This window comes from Anser anser (genome assembly GCF_964211835.1).
Source record: "Anser anser genome assembly, chromosome: 4".
NCBI lineage: Eukaryota > Metazoa > Chordata > Aves > Anseriformes > Anatidae > Anser > Anser anser.
The window spans coordinates 55434388-55456860 of NC_139724.1; the positions used below are offsets into that span (position 1 = coordinate 55434388).

Sequence of the window (22473 nt, forward strand, 5' to 3'; positions counted from 1 at the left end):
GCTGACACCGTTGCTAAGTTATTTTCACAAATAAAACACAACTGTTGTAAACCACTAGTTCCAAGTGCTGCATGATACAAAAAAAAAAAAGAAACAAGGCTAACTTATAAGTGATGGAGAACACCTACTGCAGTTAAAGCAATGTTTGTATAACTAAACTGCAACAAACTAATAGGTTAAAACTGATTTAACAAGTCCTATACTGTTGTAAACCAAAGACTTGTGTTCAAGTCTAATAATGTTTTGTTTATCACAGCCACAGTCGATACATTTAAAGTCACAGGTCTGTTCACAGAACCAAGGCCACAGATTTATACTCTTTTTCTATTTTGACAGTTCTAGGAGATTGTGTAATATTTCAGAGGTATACTAAAATACCAAGGAGGAGATCAAGAATTTAGCGTACTGAATTAAATTATGGATTTCACAAATGTGTGGTAAAAATACCATTGTTCTTTATAAACAGAAAATAATCCAGAACGCCTCCAGAGAAATTATTTCTTGTGAAATCTGCATTCATGTAAAAAGGCTATACCACAAAGGCTCAAAAGTGCAACCGCGAGCTTAATCCACTCAATCTGATTTACCACAACCCTTCCTCCACAAGCCTTTGATGTGGAAGAAAGTCAGAGGTGTGGCAGTTTTCATAAAACACCCTAAGTACAACAATGTTACGTATTTATGACTTCTAGCTTTAAAATCCACTAAACATGCTAAGGTCTTCTGAAGACAAAGAATGGTCCAGAAGCATAAGTCATGTTGCTCCACTGTAAAATTTCTATGTGACTGTGGGCACACCATGCAAGGGGAGATCCTAAATCTGCAGTGCAGTTTCTGTGTGTCTGAAGTGAACACTGGAAATGGGGCAGACGCTGTTCTGGGCTACACTGAGGAGCTCAATCTCACTCTCTCGTTTCCCTTTTGGGAAGTTATTACCCTCTCCTTGGCACAGGAGAGGCCACATCAGCAGTGCAGCACCCAGTTCTGGGCACCCCAAACCAGGAGGAAGTGGAGGAAACTGGAGAGGCTACTGAGGTGGTCGGGGCCAAGCGCACGGCCCACAAGGGTAGACTGAGGGATCTGGCCTTGTTCAGGCAAAGGAGGAACCAGCCCCAGCCTACAACTGCTTCTAGGGCAGTTAAAAAGATGTAGAGCCAAGCTTTTTTTGGCAGTGTCAGCACAACAAAGGCAACAATGACGTGCTACAGCTTGGGATGTTCAAGTGGACATTAGGAGAAGCTGCAGCTGGCTGTCCAGGGGCTGTGACTCTCTGTCCTTGGAGCTTTTGAAAACTCAACTGGACACAAAAAGCCCACGGCTGACCGAGTTCATGCTGGCAGCACTCTTCAAGAGGGAAGTTAGCCCGGATGACCTCCTGAGCTCCACTTGCAATCAGCAATCCAGTCTCTCAGAAAAACCCATAGGTTTGGTTTAATAATCTGGACTCCCTGTTTCGGGGGATTTCAACCCCATTTGGGCTCAACCCCCACAAGTACTTGGAGTACATCAGACCCGCACATCTTTTTCATCCAAAAGAAACTCAGTTCATGCATACCAACACTGCTCTGTGATGTGAGTCAAAGCGTATTAGATGGCGATGATCTCAGAAATGTGCTCCAGATCTGGATGAACACGGATGCATCCTGCAAATGTTTAGGGAGTGCAAAAACCAACACTTACAGCCCAGAGCTCCATAAATGAGCACGAAGGACGGATGAGTTGCTCCCTCCTTGGGATCCACAGTCATTAATTCTCTCTCATACCCTAGTGCCTAAGTCAACCTTTTCTTACAGGATGTAGTACACAGCTAACAAGGCTAATTAGCCTGAGGGTTGCAGCGTGCCGACGCAGCAGTGCTATTTCTGCTCTAAAGCAACTTCTCTCAGTACTCGGCTGGAGTCATTGTACTGCACAGTGTTGCTTGTAACTTATCATAAAAGCTACCCGTGTATTTCGCTTCATTTCACATACCTCACATTTTTTCTTCTTCCCCTCACAGCTACTGAGGCCCTTAGATCAACCATCGATACAAGACGATATATTCTATGTTCTTTGCCTTAACACAGGCATGTTTTGTCATGCAAGTCTACCAAAACACAGAGCATCGTATCTTCACAAATGAGGAGAATAAACTTTGTTGAAAACCGGCTTACTAGTCAGTTACTGAGCTAAACCAAAAATGATTCTTGTCCCTTTGTAAACTGAAATTAATCACAACCATAGCTTTATTGTTAAGGAAGCAGCAATTCACTATTACTATATGCACTTAAATGATCAGCATGACAGAAGACAGTGTTAACAGGGAACTAAAATCAGCTAAGCTGCAGGAACAAAAAAAAAAGTTACTGAGAAAAGGCAGAAATTAAGAGGAAATGTGACTGAACGATAGATGGGAAATACACTGTTATAGGTATACAACAGATAAGCCCGCATTCTGCTGCTTTCCATTTACATCCCCAGGACCCACCCTGCAGAACCCCACCGGCTCTAGTCTCAGACGTGGTACTGCTCCCCGCAGCATCACTTGTAGAGGCTTGCTCAGAAAACGAAACAGCATGCTGCAAGAGCAGTGCTACATTTCTAAGATCCTAAAAATCACATAAAAAGAGATAAAACATTCCTTCAACTAGAAATGTGTTCTGGATAAGACACTCAGCATACCTATCCTGTATTCTAATCCTTACCTCCAACTCTAACGGAATGTGCTTATTTAATTGGAGTCTTGAGTCTGGTGACTACATTAATGAAACTGAAGAATTGCTGTATTCATAATAGCTTGTGAAACTTTAAGGAAACAGAATTGCATCTAGTTAAGAGAAGCTACAATAATTAGTATGGATGGCAGATAAGCCGGTTTAATTAAATAAAATCTAACCTGATTTACAGTGACAGCAAATCTGTGAAGCTGGCAGTTCCCAACAACAAGAATGTCACGCAGGCAAATTCCAGCTTCCAGGCTGCTGCTACAGATGAACGGATTAGCTGAATGACATTCTTCTAGCAGACAACATGAGACAGGAGCTGCGAGACGAGCTTTATGCACCTTCTAATGGTAATTCAGATGCTCTGAAATCCAAGTGATAGCCCACAACAAACTGTGGTTATGAAACTGTATCTGCAAAAACGTAAGCCAAGACGTAAAAATAATAACCCTAAGCTCATCTCCAGCGTTCAATCAACCACAAAAATGGCATTGTCTCAAGTAAGACAGTGTCTTGGTGAACCCACACCTTTCCTACAGGTGCTAGCTCTTGCTGACTGCTGCCTCATAAGCCAGTCCACTGCCATGCTCTCCTTCCTACCTGTCCTGCACTTTGCCTCAGCTGCAGTTAACCTTTTGTCAGTGCTCGTGATTAGAAAGCTGATCTGAAATCCTTTTTATTTTTTTCTTAACTACTTCTAGGTAGAAGACAGGCTGTTTCTGACGTGCTGTATAGGCAATGAAAAACGACAGCTGGCTCCAGTGGGTTTAGACCTACTGGAGACCCTTAGAAACCAGATGCTCTGACGAGGCTGAACGCTGAGCTGAGACCACCGTCAGGGCCCTCCTGCTCTCCGTGCATCCCCAGTACAGTTCTGAGGACAGCACCGAATTAGCCACGTACACATTTACAGCCTTTCTGCCAAATAATAGGCAATCACTGTTTAAGCAGGACTGTTCGTGTGAGGTGTGATTTCTGAAGGCTTGCAGCTCAGTCAAATCACTGCCAATTTTCATTACAGTACTCCAGGGTGCTGCTTCTCAGTGTGAACTATTTCCATGCTAAAGTCTGACCTTCAAACACCAGCTGTTTTCCTATTAAAGTCACTTTTATTTTTAATAGGGAAAGTACATATTACATTCTCATGTTAGTAAACAGATGATGTGTATGTACAAACAGTTGCCGAACATTAATCTCTGGGATAAAATATGTCATGGAAAATAGCCCAGCTGAAGATTAATTCCAAAACATATATGGAAGCGAACAGGAGTTAACACTGAAGCCCTGTGAAAGTGCCTGTTTGCAAGCACCAGATATTCTGCCCTCAGTGCAGGCTGCCCAGCCTCTCTTCTCGCTGATGGTTGTACTGGTCAGAGTCGAGCCACAGCGATGGAAAGGCTGCTTCATGTGCACGGGCTGCAGTCCCACCGTGACTTCCATCCAACCAAGGCTTGACACAGCTCCGTAAGGATGTTGCTCACCATCCTGTTACCATGTGTTTGCACGGTATCGTTACACCTCTGGTCACCCAGGGAAGAGCTGCTTGCTCCTTGTATACACCAAAGAAACAATTCCCGTGTCATTTCTCTGTGCTCGGTGTACCAACGCTTTGCAGTGCATCGGTACAGAAGCTTGAGTGGAGATCCTGACCTCACTTCTTTCACAGCCTACTTCTTTGCTAGCTTAGTTGCTGGTGTAAATGCACACAAATAGGTTTATTTTAACACAATGTTGGGATCTGTTGTGCATCCACAGAGGTCTGAAACCCTGGAGGAGCAGAGGACATCTTGTAAGCAGTCCTAAATGCATATCCACTAAGAAACCTATCTATCCTCTTCCTTGAACTATTCTAAATGCTTAGATTTGCTGGGTGGGTAGGATGGATTCTTGCCTTGGGATTTTTTAAATGCATTTCATTATTAAAAATGTGCGTTTTATAACCTTTGTCTACTAACTGCAGTGAGAATTTCTGTATAAGAATTATCTAAGGATATGATGCAAATAAGGTTAAAAATTACTTAGCAGCAATACCAAGCAAGGAAGTGGCTGCCAAACCTCTTAATACTAGTATGCTCTTGTCACATACAACTATTCAACTGAATTATTCCTTTTAAACTGCCTTTTTTTTTTTTTTTTTTACTAATACTGCACAATAGCATTGCGTATTACCCCTGTAACTAAAAGCTTTGAATACCAATAGGTAACAAATGTCCCTAAATATTATGGAAACCTTGTATCTGAAAATAATACCATAATAATAAGTCATTTGCATTTCTATAGTGCCTTTCATCTGAGAATCTCAGAGCACTTTGCAAACAATGAGTTTGAATCATGTAGCTGCTAAGAGAGGGAAAAATGCCTTGAGTTTCCCAGCACCCTGACTTCCTAGAAAATTAACTCTAAACACTGTTGACATTTGGTTCCTTTGGGATTTCTGTGTCTAGAGAACATTGCAATAGGCATCCAAAGCTCCCCAAGACTCTGTTTAGGTAGACTGGGAAGGGAACAGATTGGTCTAGGTTATTTCTTCCAGCGTCCCCTTCCCAAACACCACCACCAAGCTTCAGGTCTCTACCTTCAGGTCTCCAAAAAGGGAAATGAGAAACTGGACAGACTGAAGGCCATTTGTTAACCAAACTAAAAACCACAACGGATTGCAACTCTCCAAATTCTGACTAGCAAAACACTGCAACACTACTGCAGTGTTGCACACAGCTGCTTGTCCTAACATGGCCTGATGGTGGGTGCAGAATGGGTTAGCGCTCTAGCCACCTGGCTATTGTATAATAACATTGGTGGCATCTCCCTTTCCTCAGCCTTCACAGTTCTTAAAAAATAAATAGAAATACAACAGTAGGCTGAGCATTTGAGCCCAAAGGAATGGCTACTTGGCTTCAAGTCAGTAGAAGTAATGGAAAACAACATTAAACTAGCAAGTAATACTGGAATGTGTCTCTCAGTTGTTAAGAAATGACAAGGTTGAGCCTTCAAATTTGTGATCGACATCAGAATGTATTAGCTCTTCTTTTTTAGCCCCACATCAAACAATGGCCCTTTTTACTGAGATGCAGTTTTTAAACATATTTGTTTGAAATTTTCCCTTCTATCAGTTCTGTGAGATGACAAATTTAAAGCATATATAGAACATTTATTTATTAATTTTCAAAATATACACTTTAATAGTTGGCTACACTTCACAGTGACTTCTTATAGAATACCCTGCATCTTGACTGTTAATGTGATTAACCAGTGCCACCTATTGGCTTAGCAATTACACCCAGCTCTCAATATATATATATTTAAAAAAGGAGGCAATTGGTAAAATAAATGGGTCACGACTCATGTTAAAATACAGAATTTAGGGGAAATATCAGTATGGAATTCACATGACAGAAGGGAAAAGCTGTTCCTACATCCAAATACCAGTCGTCTTTCAACACAAATATACTGATTATTCACCAAGATAATTTTCCAATGTAAAACAAATGTTATTTTCTGAGAGTTCTAAGTTTTGTTATGGGTGTAATATGCTTACACGCAACAAATTTGGAGCCTGATCCAAAGGTCAGTGAAGTTAATGGAAAGATCTGTTAGTCTCAGTGAATCCTAAATGAGGTTCTATACTTGTGGCACGAATTGGAATGCCGCACCTTTTGATGTCTTACTGACTCCCGTAGAGTTTGGATTAAACCCTTCGATTCATAAAAAAAAAAAGTAAATAAACATGAAATCTAGTGGGTATGGTATTGGAGAGGACTCTGAAGCTGAATTTTATCCTTACAACCAACCTCACATTAACTCTGGGGGACAGAGCTGCCCTTCCATGTTCTTAAAGTAAAGAGAAAAAAAAAAAAGGCTGCCCAGCAATCCTTTCCAGACTGTGCAAACAGTTCCTGGATTGTAGCTTGGGTGCCTGAGCATCCTTACATCCCTCAGAAATGACGTGTAGCAAACTGTGCAAATGCAAATATTTGCATGCAGATGCCAAAGCACAGTGGGAGCTTTAGCAGCACCATGGGCTGAAGGCAGAATCTCTCCAGGAGGGAGAATGCTGCATTCTGCAAGCTGCACAAGTGGAAGAATTCAACAAAATCTAATTCTTTCATTTAATAATGCAAACTAGGAAAGGCTCTTGAAAACATGACAATTTACAAGCAATTATTGTCATACAATTAAATGATGTGACAGGAGAAACTGAAGACACAGCACATTTAGAGACACCAAAATTAAGTCTGAAAATTACCTCTGCAGAACACCAAAGCTTATTACAACTAAGCAGTGGAAAACAGCAAAGCCTGCAAGGACAGGAATTTGCAACTATAATCAAAATTAATGTCAAAGAAAAACTTCTGAAATCTAAAAGAGGATCTCGGAATGAGCTGCGCAAAGCTGCGTAGCAGAACATATACAAAGGACCAGTGCAGTAACAAAGATATATGCAAAAATCCTACTCATTCATCATAACAAAAAAGTTACGGAATTACCTATAAAACAGGAAAAAAATGCTGTACAATACTGGAAAATGTTTTAAACAATTAAGTTGTGTGTGCAGTGGTAGCTGTACCGTTTCTTTCTGCCATCACTAGACCCAAGAGAAACCGATCAGGGTATGTTACCAAAGCGCTTGAGGGAAGGATATGGTTGCGATCGATATGACCACGGCATCTCACAGACATTGAGTCTCCTCACCACCCTGCAGATTCAAGTGTTGGAGGCAAACAAAATACTATGTTGCAGGGTTTGGGAAGGCATGAAACAGGAGAGCCATAAAAACAACAAAACCAAAACAAAGTGAAAGCAAGACCCACACATACATTTCAAGGTACAGACCAGTACAGGCCCATTAAGCACATCTTGTTTTGAAGAAATTCCAATAAATGCTCCTGCGTGGCTTTACACCTGGCACCATGAAGCTGCGGACAAGCCCTGTGAGGCCGTTGGTGAAGCTGCGCCCCTCTTCTCTGAACTCGTTCCTCAGGTTGGAGAAAACGGCTGTGCCCTGGGTCACTACAACATGGCTGCAGCCTGGTGGGCCAGCTGGGAAAGCCTGGCGGTCAAATCTAGCCAACTGTGGGGCTTCGAGAGTGATGGGCGCTGAGATACCCACAGAAGTGACACTCACTACTGGGGAGCTAGGCCTACATCAATAAAGCAGGAGTTTTCTCTCTGCAGTAGTTCTTTTCTTAATACTACGCAGGGAGGACTATCAAGTAACATCACAGCACATTAAGAGCAGCACGGGGCTGCGGCAGAAGCAGTTACTGAAGAAGAAGAAACTACCCGACGCTGCCGGCAAGGGAGAGCATCTGCAAGAGAACAGGCCTGGGTGGGTGGGGAGGGGGGGGGGGTGCCAAAATTCAACCATGCCTTGTCTAGAGGAGAGCATCTCCATCGATTTCTCCTGCCCTTGCACACAGACAGGTTCTGCCGTGCCACAGGCACCCCCGTGCCAGTGCTGTATGACAGCGCCCAGCTTTGAGGCCGAGGGGAGAACTCCGGGCAGGGCCTGCAGCAGAGGCCACCAAGACCCAGGACCCCGCACAGCTGCCTCCCTCCGACACGGGGTGCAAGCCCCCAAAGGCACCCAGCGACTGACAGACGCAGCAGGATGGACTGACTTCTTCTGCCCCTGTTCCCCCTTCCCGATCCTCATGATTCATCTAAGCGTGATCTTTTGCGAAGGTTATGTAATCTAACCGGAAGGGCTGTTTTTAATTTTTCTAATGCAGCTGTTTTTATGATTCCATTATCTTTGTGACTCGATTTTGTTTCCTCCCTGATTTTATTAATTTTTCTTGCTACCCACAGTTAGTTGATGACTTATTAAGATAACAGCAAATTTGTATGTTAATAATCTTGAGTTAGCAATTGAAAAAGAACAACACACGTACCGATCACTTGCTCCTTTTGCGAAGATGTAATCAAAACAACTAAGTCCAGCTTCTCGCAAACACCTCCCAGAGGTTTTTACCTTTCACAAGTGCGATATAGAATTTCACAATTGAAGAACATCCAGAGGTGGCATACCAAGTTAATTACTCGGTGACCAAACTCCAGGCTGCCTTCCAAACTAGTGCTTTGGAATGACTTTAGCTGTCTTTCCCAGCTTTTTGCTTTTATTTTGAAAATAATGATATGAATATTAACTATTATTCTTACAGAGGGGGACTTGAAAGTACTCAGAGTGTATTTTTCACAATGGTTTGTTTGCAGGAAGTCAAGGGGACGTAAAGAAGGCACACGGACGGTCATGCCTCAGTGCACACAGGTTGGCGCGTTCAGTCCCTCTGCTGCTACAGGGATTTTGTGCCCCCCCCACGACATCGTAACTGCGCTGCAGCAGGAATGTCATGCAGCACGTTCAGTGCACCATGTAACGCAAATTCAAGTTTTCTACTAAGCCCCCTTGTGTCACAATGATGTGAGCATAAATGTTATGTTTCCCATACAGAAAACAATCCCATTAACTAACAATCTGTGCAGAAGCATAAGAAAGACAAGCGAAGGCATTGTAATCCAAAAGTCCTTTGAGACAGGAAAACCATTACAAACAGAAGGAGTTCTGAAAGAAACGCAGCAGTTAGCGCTGAGATGCACACCGACCTATTCACACGGAATATTCTGACCAGGGAATTTTGATGGATGCTACCCCCATGAGCCATAATGACCTTTAAAGGAGGATAAAGATCTTTTATGATGCTATACTCTCAATAGCAGTGTGGAAGATGGTTGAAAGGATGGACTCGACTTCATTTCCATTTCTAGCACTGCCAGACACTAACAGTCTTCAACACAACCTATGAAGGTGTTTGTACCTTGGCCACAGAACAGATAAAAAGACAATGTGCAAGTCATATTTTCCTTCTGCACCCACATACGGTTAACCACAATCGAGCCCACAACTTGGGACCTTGTATCTTTTATTTGAAATGATTCTGAATTTGCATAATGACTATGAGGAACTGACTGTGGTATTAATGCTAGAATAATACACCAGCGACAGAAGTGCTCAATGGAATTACATAGTATTATGCGCAGTTGATTATAGAAAGCATAAAACAGAAAATCCATAATTAAAACAGGTAGTATGTAAGGAGATCATTTTACCCCTGTTTTCTAAAGGAAGGAAGAATATATGATGATCTCTCTTACACACCCATCTTCCATTGTCTTTTGAAAAAATGTTTTTAACTCATTGACTGACATTAAACAGACCTGACAAAATGACATGAATCCCAAATATGAGGATCCTAGATAAGAACAGATAATCAGCTCAATATGAGAAATCCTGTAAATGAGTCTCCTACTCCCATTCGTAAATGAACCCATCAAAGGAAAAGCAGTAACAGGAGCTATTAGACACTTCAAAAATGCCTCAATTGAGGGAAAGCTTCACCTGAAACATGCAGTCTACTGCAGGACATACATCTGTGGTAAAATAACCTTTATGGCAGATTATTGCTTTATATTATTATCTGTATTTTGCTCGGATGCATAGACCAGCTTCCTGACACGGCAAAATAATGAACAGGCAGGAACTGGATTTGAAAAATTTATGAATAATGACATTCACTAGTGAAAGCTAATGAAATTCATTGCAAGCAAGGAAATTTTCAGGGAATTTTTTATCTTTGGTAGTTTTTATTGACTAATGAGCTTATTTTCTGCCTGTATATGTCACTATAAGCACTACCAGTAGTGCTATGGAAGAAACAGTGCAGCTGTACACTGCATAGTCCATTTTCCTGTGTGTTTCCTTAACTGGTGTGGAGACGGTGGAGCTGTCATTAAAAGTTAGACCATCTTCTGTGAAGAATGGCACAGGTATATTTGAGCCTGCCGCAGGCTGGAGGAGAAATCCAAAGGCCAGGAGAGGTCCCTTACAGCCTCCTCTTCTACGATTTGCAAAACAATAAATAGCTGCATAACAAAAGAACTGCCTGGGGTCCTCTGTCCTCTGCCTGGGGTCCTCTGTCCTCATAACAGAGGTCCTTTGACCTCTGATACGGTGCTGTGGTCATATTTCTGGTTAAAATGGCATGTCATTTAACTCAACTGCATTCATTTTGCTCAGCAAAGAATGCTTAATTCTTTATAATCCCATGTTGTAAATAACTTGTATTTCAAAGTAAATCGTCATACAGACTTTGCTACTGCCTTGATATGCCAAATACAGGATTACATAAATAGAAATGCTTCAACAACATTGCATAAATCTTCATCACTTTTAAATGTAATCCAATGAATATATAAGTAAATCAAGACCATTACCAAACAATAATGGGATTTCATCATTCTCCTAACATTTACGAGTAACTAAAAAGGAATCTGAGAACCAAAAAGAAAGCCACTGCTTACTGTTCACTGGTCTCAGTGTCTGAGCTATTGCAAATATGATGGGGTGGAAAATGAAGAAGAAAAACAGCTGTTTTCTTCAGAAAAAATAACTTAGTCTTGCCAGAACAATATAGACTATTCTCTATGATGCTAGCCACCAGGATTATTTATCAAGAAAGAAAATATTTTCCCTCTGATTTCTAGAATTCACGTGGCCTTTATTAAACCACAGCAGGTATGAAAAAATAAAAAGACGAATCCTTCATTTTAAGGAAAGCATTTATAAAGCAGTCACACATGATTTATGTTATGTTTGATGATCACGGTAAGGCAAGATCCTCCAGATGTCTCCTGCTGGCACAGGAAGGTGAGGAAAACTGTTAGTAACAAAATAACCCCTAAATTTGACTCTTAGGACACACAGGACTCCTTTAGATTAGACTCTGTACCTTAGACTCCTGACATTATTGAACACTGTAATTTCCTTATTTATTTCTTAGTATGGCTCCATTTTCATATATGGAAATAAGAACATTCCGATAACGAGGTCTTCACAATTAACCTCGCTCCCCGTGTAAAGATAGACAAAAATGGATCATTTACAATGATGCTTGTGGAAAGAATTACTCTTTTAGGGAGATTTGTTTTTAGGTACGCCTACTCCACAGATATTTCCACTTCTGTATTTTGAGATCTCTTCTTTGGCTGAATATGCACTGCCATGCTCGTACAAAATTCGCACTGAAGTGAGTAGTAAGGCATTTCAGTGAGCAACAGACTGTTTCAAAACTTCCAACATTTCAAAGGTTATTGCTAACACCAAGACTATTGACTAATTAGTGAAGCAATTAGACAAACTCACGGAAGCAAAGGATCTCACGGATTATTAAACACAAAGATCTTTGTCATTTTGTCCCTGTGATCTCATTTTCTTCTGTTGTGCATCTGAAACTGTCAGGAAGAATAGCAGGCTCCATTGGGCTCACTATGTCTGACCTTACTGCATTTGCTTCTTGTTTATCTTAGAATAGCTGATGTGCATAACTACGAACATGGATAAATTCTGTCATCTATGAGTATTAAACCCACGTGGTTATTTGAGATTTCTTTTAAGATGGAGAGCCATCAATCTAATAAAATCCAGTCAGTGAGATCACTTGTGAATACATGTGCAAACTGAGGCAGTGTCAGGGCTTCTGTTACATTCACCCTAAAGTGCCTATGTTGCACGGTCAGGCATCAGCCTTGTAGAACACAAATAAACAATACTAACTAGCAGATAATATATAGTGGGACCACTATCCTAAAGAAGGGGTTTAGAGGGTTTGCACAAAACATTGAGTTTGCCATTGATTTTTAAATTTGTGCTTCTTTATGCTTCCGAATGCCTATTTGGTCCTTTTATAAAGTGCGTGCTGTGGCTTCTAAGAAATGCAACTGCTCTGTAATAAATAACATGAGCACATCGAAGGGTCTAGGCATCAGCACCGCCTGGCCCAGAGGCAACGCTACAGCTGGGGAGTTGCTTGAAATGAAGGCTGTCCAGACAGGGCTCTCAGTCATTAATTCTCATTTCATCTTAATGTTCTGTAAAAATGTTACTCATTATAGACTCTAAATATTCATCTAATAAATAACGTTGCTACGCATCATACATGCACTGCACTGAGGATGTGTCTCAATACCTGCTTCAGGAAGAGTAACAGAGGGCTGGCGGACGGAGCTGGAAATTTACAATGCAGAGATGAGCCTTGTTTGATGAACCTAATTGCTATTAAGAGTGAGATGGACTCTATTAATAAACATTTTTGACTATTTAACCATACTACAGGTGTGTGTTACTATACTGAAGACTGCAGCTATGCCACCCAAGCAAGCAAACACTATGAACAGGTTGTACAATCCCATTTTCCAGTCTTTGACAATTTGAAATCTCATCTCTTCAGCTATGTGATCAGTCCCAATGGCTGATATGCAACAGCATGGCTCTGGATTAAGTCCTGTGTGAAGTCCTACCATTTCCTAGTCTTTCCTCCTTGATAAATCTAGTCTATAAAAAAGACTTTCTTCTCGAGATCCGGATTCTGCACAGGAATGACTGCAGCTGACCAGTAACAACGTCTGTGCAGCGCAGCATCTTGTCTCTGAGAACGGGTCTCAGGGGGTGCTCACAGAGGTAGTTTAAGAGCAGGTGGATGAGGGACAGGTGATCGTGGTGGTGTCGGGGTGTTACAAGAGGGCTGTGCAGCACATCTCATTGCCTGATGCAGTGGCACGCACACCGCAGCCTGCAAGGACTCGGGGCTCCCTCCACAGTACCCTGCTGCACTCCCCACTTTCCGCTGCCACTGATTTAGCCCTACTCCTCTTTTGGCTAAAGATTTTGGAAGTAAGAGCCTCTCTCTGATACAAGACCTAAATTAATAAGATTAGCATCAGGCCAGTGGAGTTATTTTAGAGTTGCACTGGTACAACCGTGATTAAATTGGGTTTTCTAATTCTATCTGTTATTATCCTTCTTTAATTAAAATTCCAGTAAGGGGATAAAGCAGCTGTCTTGAACCCCACTGCCTGTATTAAAAACTGCCAGAATTTTCTGTATTCCTTACATATGACTGTCTACAACTACATTATATCTACCACATTCAGTATATAAAAACCTTAAATTATTGGTGGCTAAATATTGGCAGTGTATTATGACTGCAGCCTGAAAGGATATCCTATCACAAAACACCCAGATGAAAAATTCAAAGAAATTTCTATTGTTTCACATGAAAAAACCTACTGTCATAGCTTGAGTTAGAAGCTCAGTAACTTCTGGATCTGAAGTTTTCCTTCTGTAATAAGTATTTTAAAGGCTAATGTAGGATTTTGTCTTGTGCGTTCACACTTTGTGAACACGCATATGCCCACGCAGACATACATGTAGGTTTACTAACCGGAGTTATTTCAGTGCATAGCTTCAGAGAGAGGACACCAAACGCCGTCCCTGTTGCAATACACTGTTCTTGTCTTGGTGGGACACGAATCCCGTCACAGAAGACATGTGGTCTCCTTAAGAGCAAGCCGTAGGAATCCTAGCTGGCCTGCTGCACAGCAGGCTGCTGCTCAGCTGAAGGGCACCCCGCTGCCCCTGGCCAGGCAGCAGAGAAGCTGCTTGGTGCGGACCAGGAAAGGCAACGTGATGCTGCCTGCGCATTGCCGCCTCTTGTCTCCTGCCACGTCTTGCACCTTGCTGGCGGAGAGGCTCACAGCAACGGCTCCACTCCGTACTGCTGTTGTCCATCACCTAACGTAGTATTTGCGGTATTAGTAACACGTGGAAATTGCGCCTGTGTTTCATATTCCCTCACTCTACTTACATACTACGTGAAGAATACAGGGGCCTCAAGCTCCTCGTCACCTCTCATGGCAAGGGTGACCATTCTGCTCAAGAGCAGGGCAGGCTCCAGTGCCCTACACACGTCTTGACTGTGCTGTATTCTTGTTTAATAAAAGGATGCGAGCATAAAATACATAGGACTAATCATGCAAAGATATCTGAAGAAATAAAACACTATTAGTAAAGTTACAAAGTAAGAAAAGAAACGGTAGGTTCTGCTCTGTTTTAATATGATTTTTTCAATGGCACAAAAAATGGTTATAGAACCTAAGTTGTAAATGCATACAAACCTGAAGGTTTACAAGTGTACTTCTGGATAAAATCTAAACTCCTCTGTAAGGCTCTTACTGCTACAATAGCATTTAACACAACCCAGTCTGTTCTTCAGTATTGCTAGTATTACAACGGTGAGTGTTGCCTTTTGAACATAAATACCCAGTTCTCCTGTGCTAGCAGCAAGTTTGAGAACTGCCCACAGCACTGAGGTTTGTGTTTTTGTACATACATTCATACCATTTTATACACTTTATATGATTCCATAGAAAAAGAAATGTTAAGTGCTTTTTAATGTATTTAAATAACTGTCATGCAGTTAAAAATGTTAAGTCCTGTTTATTTTTGGTTTGTTTGTTTGTTTGTTTTTTACCTAGGTGGGGTAAATACCTAATGTAAACTTTTGGAGCTCACAATATCAGATGTTACTTAGCAGGAAAATGACTGGTTTTCTGGCAGTTTTGCTCAGCAAAAGATTGCCTAGTACTGAGTCCGGTTCGGATGTACCTGCCCTGCCTTGCAAAAGGCGTTACAGCCAACGTGAGATTTGGTCCTACAACCAAAAGGAAAGTCAGACCTTGCTTTCTGCTCAACTATGCTGACACCAAAGGTGGTTCTGTGGCATGAGAGGTAAGAGAGAAAAGTTCGCATAGAAGTAGAAATACTGAAAATGGCCAGCTTTTTTCCAAGCTTACTGAACTGTAGGTGTCTGACCACTGGGTCTCCTTAAGTAAGGCATACTTCAATCAGGGCTTGTACCAAAACCAGATACTTGAATCATGTTGCTCTCCTGAACACTGAGATATCTACTCAAGTTTGCCTTTAAAAGTGTTGATTTTTTTTCCAAGTGTAGCTGGGTTTGTAGCTCTCAAACACTACAGTGATGTGTGTCACGTAAAACCATAAATAGGTACAAAGTTAGGTAACCAGAACTAACACTTAGCGCAAAAAAAGTCCTGGAGTTATTTGTCTCCACATCTCCGCAACACCTCCCTTGCAATTTCATACCCTTGAACATCTGTGTTTTAATTTAGCTAAGGAATAAATTCCACCCAGATTATATAAAATTGTCTTTATAAAAAGATCTTCATGCAACATATCCAAGCAGGGACACCATATGGGATTTTGGGGCTGGACAAAATGGACCATCATTAATGGTATTATTCTGGCTTTGGAGTATTAACATTACCATTGCCTTAGTTATATTTTTCTTAAGAGAAGCACAAGATTTCAGGTAAAAATATGCCTGGAATATGCTAAGAATCAAAAGTTATACCTTTCGCTTATCACATATGGCAATTACATAGCAACTAAAGCAATCACAATTCTTCGTCTGTTATGAGTTATCCACCCTTATGTTCATTAACAGTGAACCACAAATGCACACAACATTTTAGTTTTCCTTTCCTGTTTACATCAACGTGTAAAAATACATGTAATTCCTGCAAAGCGGCCTATAACAACAGGTCCAAACAAAAACATTACTAAGACTCATTTCTGCAGTCATCAGTTATAGGAATGATTCTCGTCTAGTCAACAAAACTAACTGCAGGTGAGAATTTTGCCTTATGTATCACAAGAAAATACATAAATTGGGCACTGAACATTTGTGCTTTATTCCAACTAAGTGTTTTTCATATTAATACAATGTCCTGGATTAAGCACGTCACTGGAAAATAAGCCAAGTTGGACAACTTGTAATAACTCAAGAAACTCAAACTCATTCAATAGTGTAACACAAGGAAATCTCAGACAGTCTAAGGGGAAACTGGTGAAGTTCAAAATGTACAGGTTAGTTTTATACTGTTTGTACAATGGAGCCATTAAAAAACGATCGCAATCTATTATTACCCCTCCAACATTATATTATTAAATAGTTTTAATATTTGAAACTTTAAATGGCCATCGGAGGAACAGAACCCATGAGCATAGACTTTCTTTATTAGAAGGGCTTTTAAAACAAAGTTTGTTCACGATCTCAACACAATTGCTTCTGTTGCTACAGGCGAAATGTTTTGAAAAAGCAGCCTTGTCAAGACCCAGACGTTAATTGTCAAGACGCAGAAAAAAAGAAATTCTGTGCTGGAACTTACGAAGTATTCAGAGGCGCTGCATGGAGAAGAGCGCTGTAATCAGCTGGAAGAATGGATGGAAAAGTCAGCAGCCTTCCCACCTGAAGTGCTGGGTGCAAGTTAAGCCCTACCTACCCTTTCAGGTAAGGGTGGCTGACACCACCTATGTCAGGACATATTCATGCTACGTGAAGGCATTATCAATCTGTCTTCCATGAAACCACCTGTGTGTAGGATTTGGTTTTACACGCACCCCTCTTTAACGCATTCATTTCTCTCTGCTATATTTGTGTCTTCCCAGACATGAAAGGCTCCCTCCCAACTAAAACATAAAGAGCTTGAAGTAAAAAATGACTGATGTCTTAACTAATTGAAGCAATAACTAGACCCTAACTAGAACTAGCAAAGGGCTAACTTCCCTGCTGCCAGAAGAGCCACAAGGAGTTAAAATGATCTGAATTTGACTGTATGTCCCAATTCACAGGACTTCATTTCCAAAAGGGAAATCCCTAACTCTGCTGAAGGCGTCAGTTTCAACCAGGATTTGCATTACCTTCTACCCTCATATAATTTCTCAAAACAGCAAACTTTGTAACTTGATTTTCTGCTTCAAGCAGTGACAAGAGTCACCGGCACGGTCCGAATCCATATAGCACTGCTGTCACCGCTCAGCATGAGGGGGGGTTGTCTGGAAGTTTGCACCTGTCAGATTAAACATGAGCTGTACACCAGTGGAAGGCATTGCATAGGCACTACTGAGCAGTAAATAAACTGACATTAACTGATTGCCGTGACAGTCCACAGATTCCGACAGGAAACAGTAAAAGCACTTATTACAATCAGACGAATGTAACTTCCCCTCTCAGCTTGAAGCAACCAAAATATCTTACGACAAGTGATAGATATTTAAAGTAAAATCTTCAATGTCTATTAGTCCAAAGATGTATTTAAAATATGCCTGATTGCTTATATCTACTGAAACAAGAAAACAAACCTATTTATATTCAAATAATAAAGGAGCCTTAATGTTTCTAAGGATCCAATCATCTTCAGTGATATGGAGAATGATTAATTAATGCCAACAATTTGAGCAAGAAAATACTGCTAATTGCTAGAGAAAAACAGTTTGACTTATCTACAAAATTTGGTCTAGAAGACAAGGGGCTGTAAAATGAAGTAATTCTGTTCCTGTTAGTCATGCTCACTGTTGCTTCTTGTTTTTAAGGATTTCTGATCTATTTTTTAGGGATTTCTGTTCTATTTTACAAATAACCACTTTCCAAGTTGCATTATAAAAATATTTTTAAGTCACACTAAGGTATGCCCTTAAAGAACGGACCAAGCCCTGATTCATCAGAGCTCTCCAATATCCACTTATTAAACGGATGCAATTCAAGAGAAGTGTTATTTTAAGTCTGTGCAAAGTTGGAAGTCTTCCTGCGAGCGGCAGCAGTGTTAGTCCCCGAGCTCCTCCGGCACCGCCGCGCACAGCTGCCGATGGAGGTGGGGGGTTGGCAGCCCCCTCCTTCTGTCCTGCCACCCTCAGCGCCACGAGGAAGGGGCACCAAGGCACTGATGGGCAGAAAATTAACAAGGAAGGCTTCGGAGACATTTGCTGTAGCCTGAGCATGCTAGATGGTTTACTGAGTAGGAAGAATTTAACCTTTTTCTTTCCCCCAACACTCTTGCATTTTGAACTCTTCAGGATTTTTTTGCAAAGAGCACTTCTGCTTCCAAGTAGTTTACTAGATGATACCTAATTCCCACCGTAGACGACTTTTGCTTGTTTATCAATACAGTCTTTTCATAAGGTCACATGCAGTTACTAATACTTCTGCGTCAGTGCTATCATTGATAATAAATAGTCATGGCTGCTCCTCATGCCTTGCAGCCCCTAATTCCTCACCCATGTGTCTCACTTTGGTAATTAAAATCCATACCCACTCTGAAATTTCTATCCCACACTATCATTTCTAAAAGCAGGAGGAATGCTGCAGATAAAATTTTGGAAATGAGGGGTGTTGATCGCTGTGACCATGTGAGCCTACAAAGAAGCCAGTGCAAATAATTCTCAGGTGACTGAGTTATTTCCTGCCTCTTAGGGTTTTTTCAGGTTAAAATTTGGAAATGACACCACCAGGGCAAAATCCTGCAAAGGGATATAGATGGCTTCAAAACGCCACTTTCAGAACGAGTTTAGTGGTTTTTTAGCTTAGCAAGTATGCAGCCAACATACCAAGCTAACCTGACGATAAATGCCATTCACGTCAAATACGGAGGCATCGGCACCGTGGAGGGAATGCTGGCAGAAATCCCATCTCCAATGAGTAACATCCCTTCTAAAAATTCACACCAGTTTTCTTTCGGAGCCAATTAAACATTTTTTCCCCTGATTATCACCAGTTATATCTTTGCTTAGCTTGCAACAATGAGCTGCAAGCATTTTAATGCCCTCCTTAAAGGAAGGGCTCTTAAAGCACGCAGGGATCTCGGATACAAGAGCTGAGAGCAACTCGGGAGAGCTGGAGGTGCGGGATTAACTCAAGCCAGTGCGATGCCCACTTTTTTTGCTCATTTAAGTATTCGTGCCAAGGCAATTTTCACTTCAGAAATCAAACGTTTTTGTCATTGCAGGCATGATTTTCAGATCTGCGGTGTTTGCACAAAGGGTGACAGTACTGTTGAATTAGAAGCGCTGGGGGGGACGGTGGTGGGTGGTGGTGTGAGAGAGAATTGTGAATACAGCCGGCTTATCTTTAGAGGCAAGAAATGTCAGAGGTGCCACTGCCTGATTTATGGTTTCCTCGCGCCGGGTGGCAATACGCTCTGGCAACTTCATCCTTACGAGCGGGACAACACCTCCGGGCCGCATGCAAACAGCCGGTACCACGGCTAACCTCAAAAAGGGCTTTCAGCAGCAGGAGGGCTAAGCAGTTGTAATATGTGACCCTGAATTTATGGCACTAGAACTGCTCTGTCCAAAAGAGCCTCCCCACCACCACCATCACCACAACCAGTAGCACCACCACAACCAGTACCATGACCATCACCACCACCACCACGACCACCACCACCACAACCAGTACCACTACCACCGCTACCACCACCACCCCCCCTGCGGGCCCAGGCCGGGAGCCTTGATCCTCCCGGCTGCTGTGGGGACGGGACGTGAGGAACCCCCCCCGGGGCCGGGGCACGGGGTCCGAGGGGCCTGCGGGCGGCAGGGGGAGCCGCGGCGGGGCCGAGCCGGGCCGTGCCGAGCCGGGCGGCCGGGTTACCTTCGGGGTTGGCGCTGATGAAGACGCGGACGCTCCTGCCGCTCGGCACCAGGTGGGCCGGCAGCGCCGCCAGGTTGCCGGCGAAGGCCGCCCGCCGCAGCGCGGCGTCCCGCGGGCAGGGCAGCCTGCCGCCCGCCCCGGCCGCCCACATGGCGCCGCGCCGCAGGGCTCACGGCAGTCCCCGGCCCGCGCTGCTGCTGCTGCTGCTGCTGCTGCTGGCGGCGGCCGGCGGCCGGGCGGCGGCGGCCATGCGGCCCCTGCGCTGCCTCCTGGGCGGCGGGGAGAAAGTTTGGCGGCCGAGCCCCGCGGCGGCGTGTCTGGTCCCGGCGGGGTGGGCTGCGGGCAGCCCCGCGGCGCCCGCCCTCCTCCGAGCGCTTCAGGGCCCCCGGGCCGGATTTTTATAGGAAAAGTGCCGGCGGCGCATCCTCCGGGCTCGCAAGAGTTCAGCGCCCTCCTTGCGTCTGCAGGAGTCCCGGCTGCGGAGGTACAACGGCAGGATGCTCGTGCTGCTTCCCCCTTCCTTTTGTTCTTTTCCTTTTTAATCAGTTATTTATCGGCACGAAGGCTCTGAAGAACGAAAGGGGCCGGTCGCAGCGAGCGGCGCCGGGCGGCCCCCGTGCAGCAGCAGCAGCAGCGGGCGGCGGGGCGTCCCGTCGGGCGGCGCCCAGGGGCGGGCGGCGGGGGGGCGGCGGGCCCGGGCCGGGCTGCACAGCTCGGGGACCGCCCGGGGAGGGGCCCGGCCGGGCTGGGGTCGGGGTTGGGGTTTGGGTTGGGTTGGGCTCGGGAGGATGCGGGGGGTCCCGGTCCCGGCGGTGCCGCCTCGGCGGGCGGGCGTGGAAGCGCCTGAGCGCGCTGGAAGGGCTGGAGGGAGAAGCGAGCGAGGCGGGCGGCGCTGCCTATATAGCCCGTCGCACGTGGGCAGCGCCGCGCGGGGCTCGTGCGCGGACAGCCACGCGTGGCGCAGGGCGGGCGCGGTGCGTGTCGCGGTACGGGCCGGGCGTGGTACGGCCCTCAGCCACCCCGGGGCTGGGGGAGCAGAGTGCTCGGCTCCCCTTGGGGAGCGGAGTTGGGGGGCCAGGGGGTGCCCGGGGCGCTGGGCACAACCCTCTTGCACCCTGGTTTCTGCAGGGCGTGCGAAGTTGCACGCCATGCGCGTTTGCATGGGCGTGCAAGGGAGTAATTTTGCCGCTGTTCGCTCGCTGTTGCTTTATCAGTTCCACACCCCATAAATTTGGGGCCAATTTCAACCGAGGGGCAAATTTTAAGATATTAACTCTTAGGTAACGTTCACGTGAGCTTGGCTGGGCAGGGGAGAGCGCATTTATGTGCAAAGAGTAAAAGTATACAGCGTACATCTCAGCCATTAGTATTGCAGTGTCACCGGACAGAAAGCTTGTGGTGGTGTCGTGGAACAATTTCAGAGTGCCTAGGAATTGGAAAATCCCCCTTTCAATCAAAAAGTCTATTCCTGTAGGATTCTGGGGTGTCCAATAAGGATCAAATCTCACTTGAAGCCTTTCGTGGTAGGCGTGCGTATTTCCCTCCTCTGTGGGTTGCTTGATGCTCCATGTAAGACAAGCCTGAAGCTTTGGTATAATTCAGTTAAAAAATCTGACAGTCATGAGATGCAATTCCCTAGGAAATGAGGCTTCATATATGTCACTGCTTACACAACTATCGGGCTTATCTGCGCTTCGCTTACCCTTTGTGTAGCCACTGTGCTTAGATGTGCCTTTTTCTGGCTTGTGTCACTAACAGGTAATTTCTTTAATACAGAGCTGAAAAGCAGCTCCTTGAGGCTGCAGACAGTTAATGAATGCACGAAGGAAATGATTTATAGCGTAGGCTGAATTACATCTTACGTACTTTGCTGGGACTGACTGTCGGCTGGGCTATCTGCTTTGCTCCTCTGGCACAATGTACCAGGCGGTCCCTAAATACGAATTTGCTGGGGGAAGCAGCCCCCAGTAAGGACGCAGACTCTCACTTCATATTGCTGCTGCCTTAGAGCTATCACCAACAAATTTCTCAGGCAGTTTCTTTGGAAGATTAAGCTCCTTGGGCTGCCCCTTGCCAGCCATAACAGTGGTTTTTTGAGACTTTTGGGCGGTCATTTTTACTAAGTTGAAAACTTGAGCTTGCATCATTTGAATTCCTTTGGACTTTTGTCTTTGACATCACTGACAGTAGCATTGGCTCTTAACTGAATGCATTGTCCCACAAGCCCAGGTTGGATGAAGAGGGACCAGGCTCATCATTTCCAGCCGGTCGCCAGCTCCCATGGCAGAGACAGCTGCACTGCACATGAAGCAACCAGTCCTTGCAGCTTGCAGGCTCCTGCCCTGCGGCTCCGAACCTGTGCTAATCCCAAAATTGCCATTTTGAGCTGTAAACTGGGTTGCCTTTATGCATGACTCAGCTTCCTGCCG

The 22473-nt window shown here is 43.9% G+C and overlaps 1 protein-coding gene across 1 annotated transcript in view; it reads right to left on the minus strand.

The window, feature by feature from the left end:
- NWD2 (NACHT and WD repeat domain containing 2) overlaps positions 1-20212 on the minus strand; it is a 59467-nt gene extending 39255 nt beyond the window's left edge. The window contains exon 1 of the mRNA XM_083835683.1: positions 20045-20212. Within this exon, the coding sequence (XP_083691809.1) occupies positions 20045-20195 (151 nt within the window). The 5' untranslated portion in view covers positions 20196-20212. The remainder of the gene's footprint in view (positions 1-20044) is intronic.
- Positions 20213-22473: the final 2261 nt, after the last annotated feature.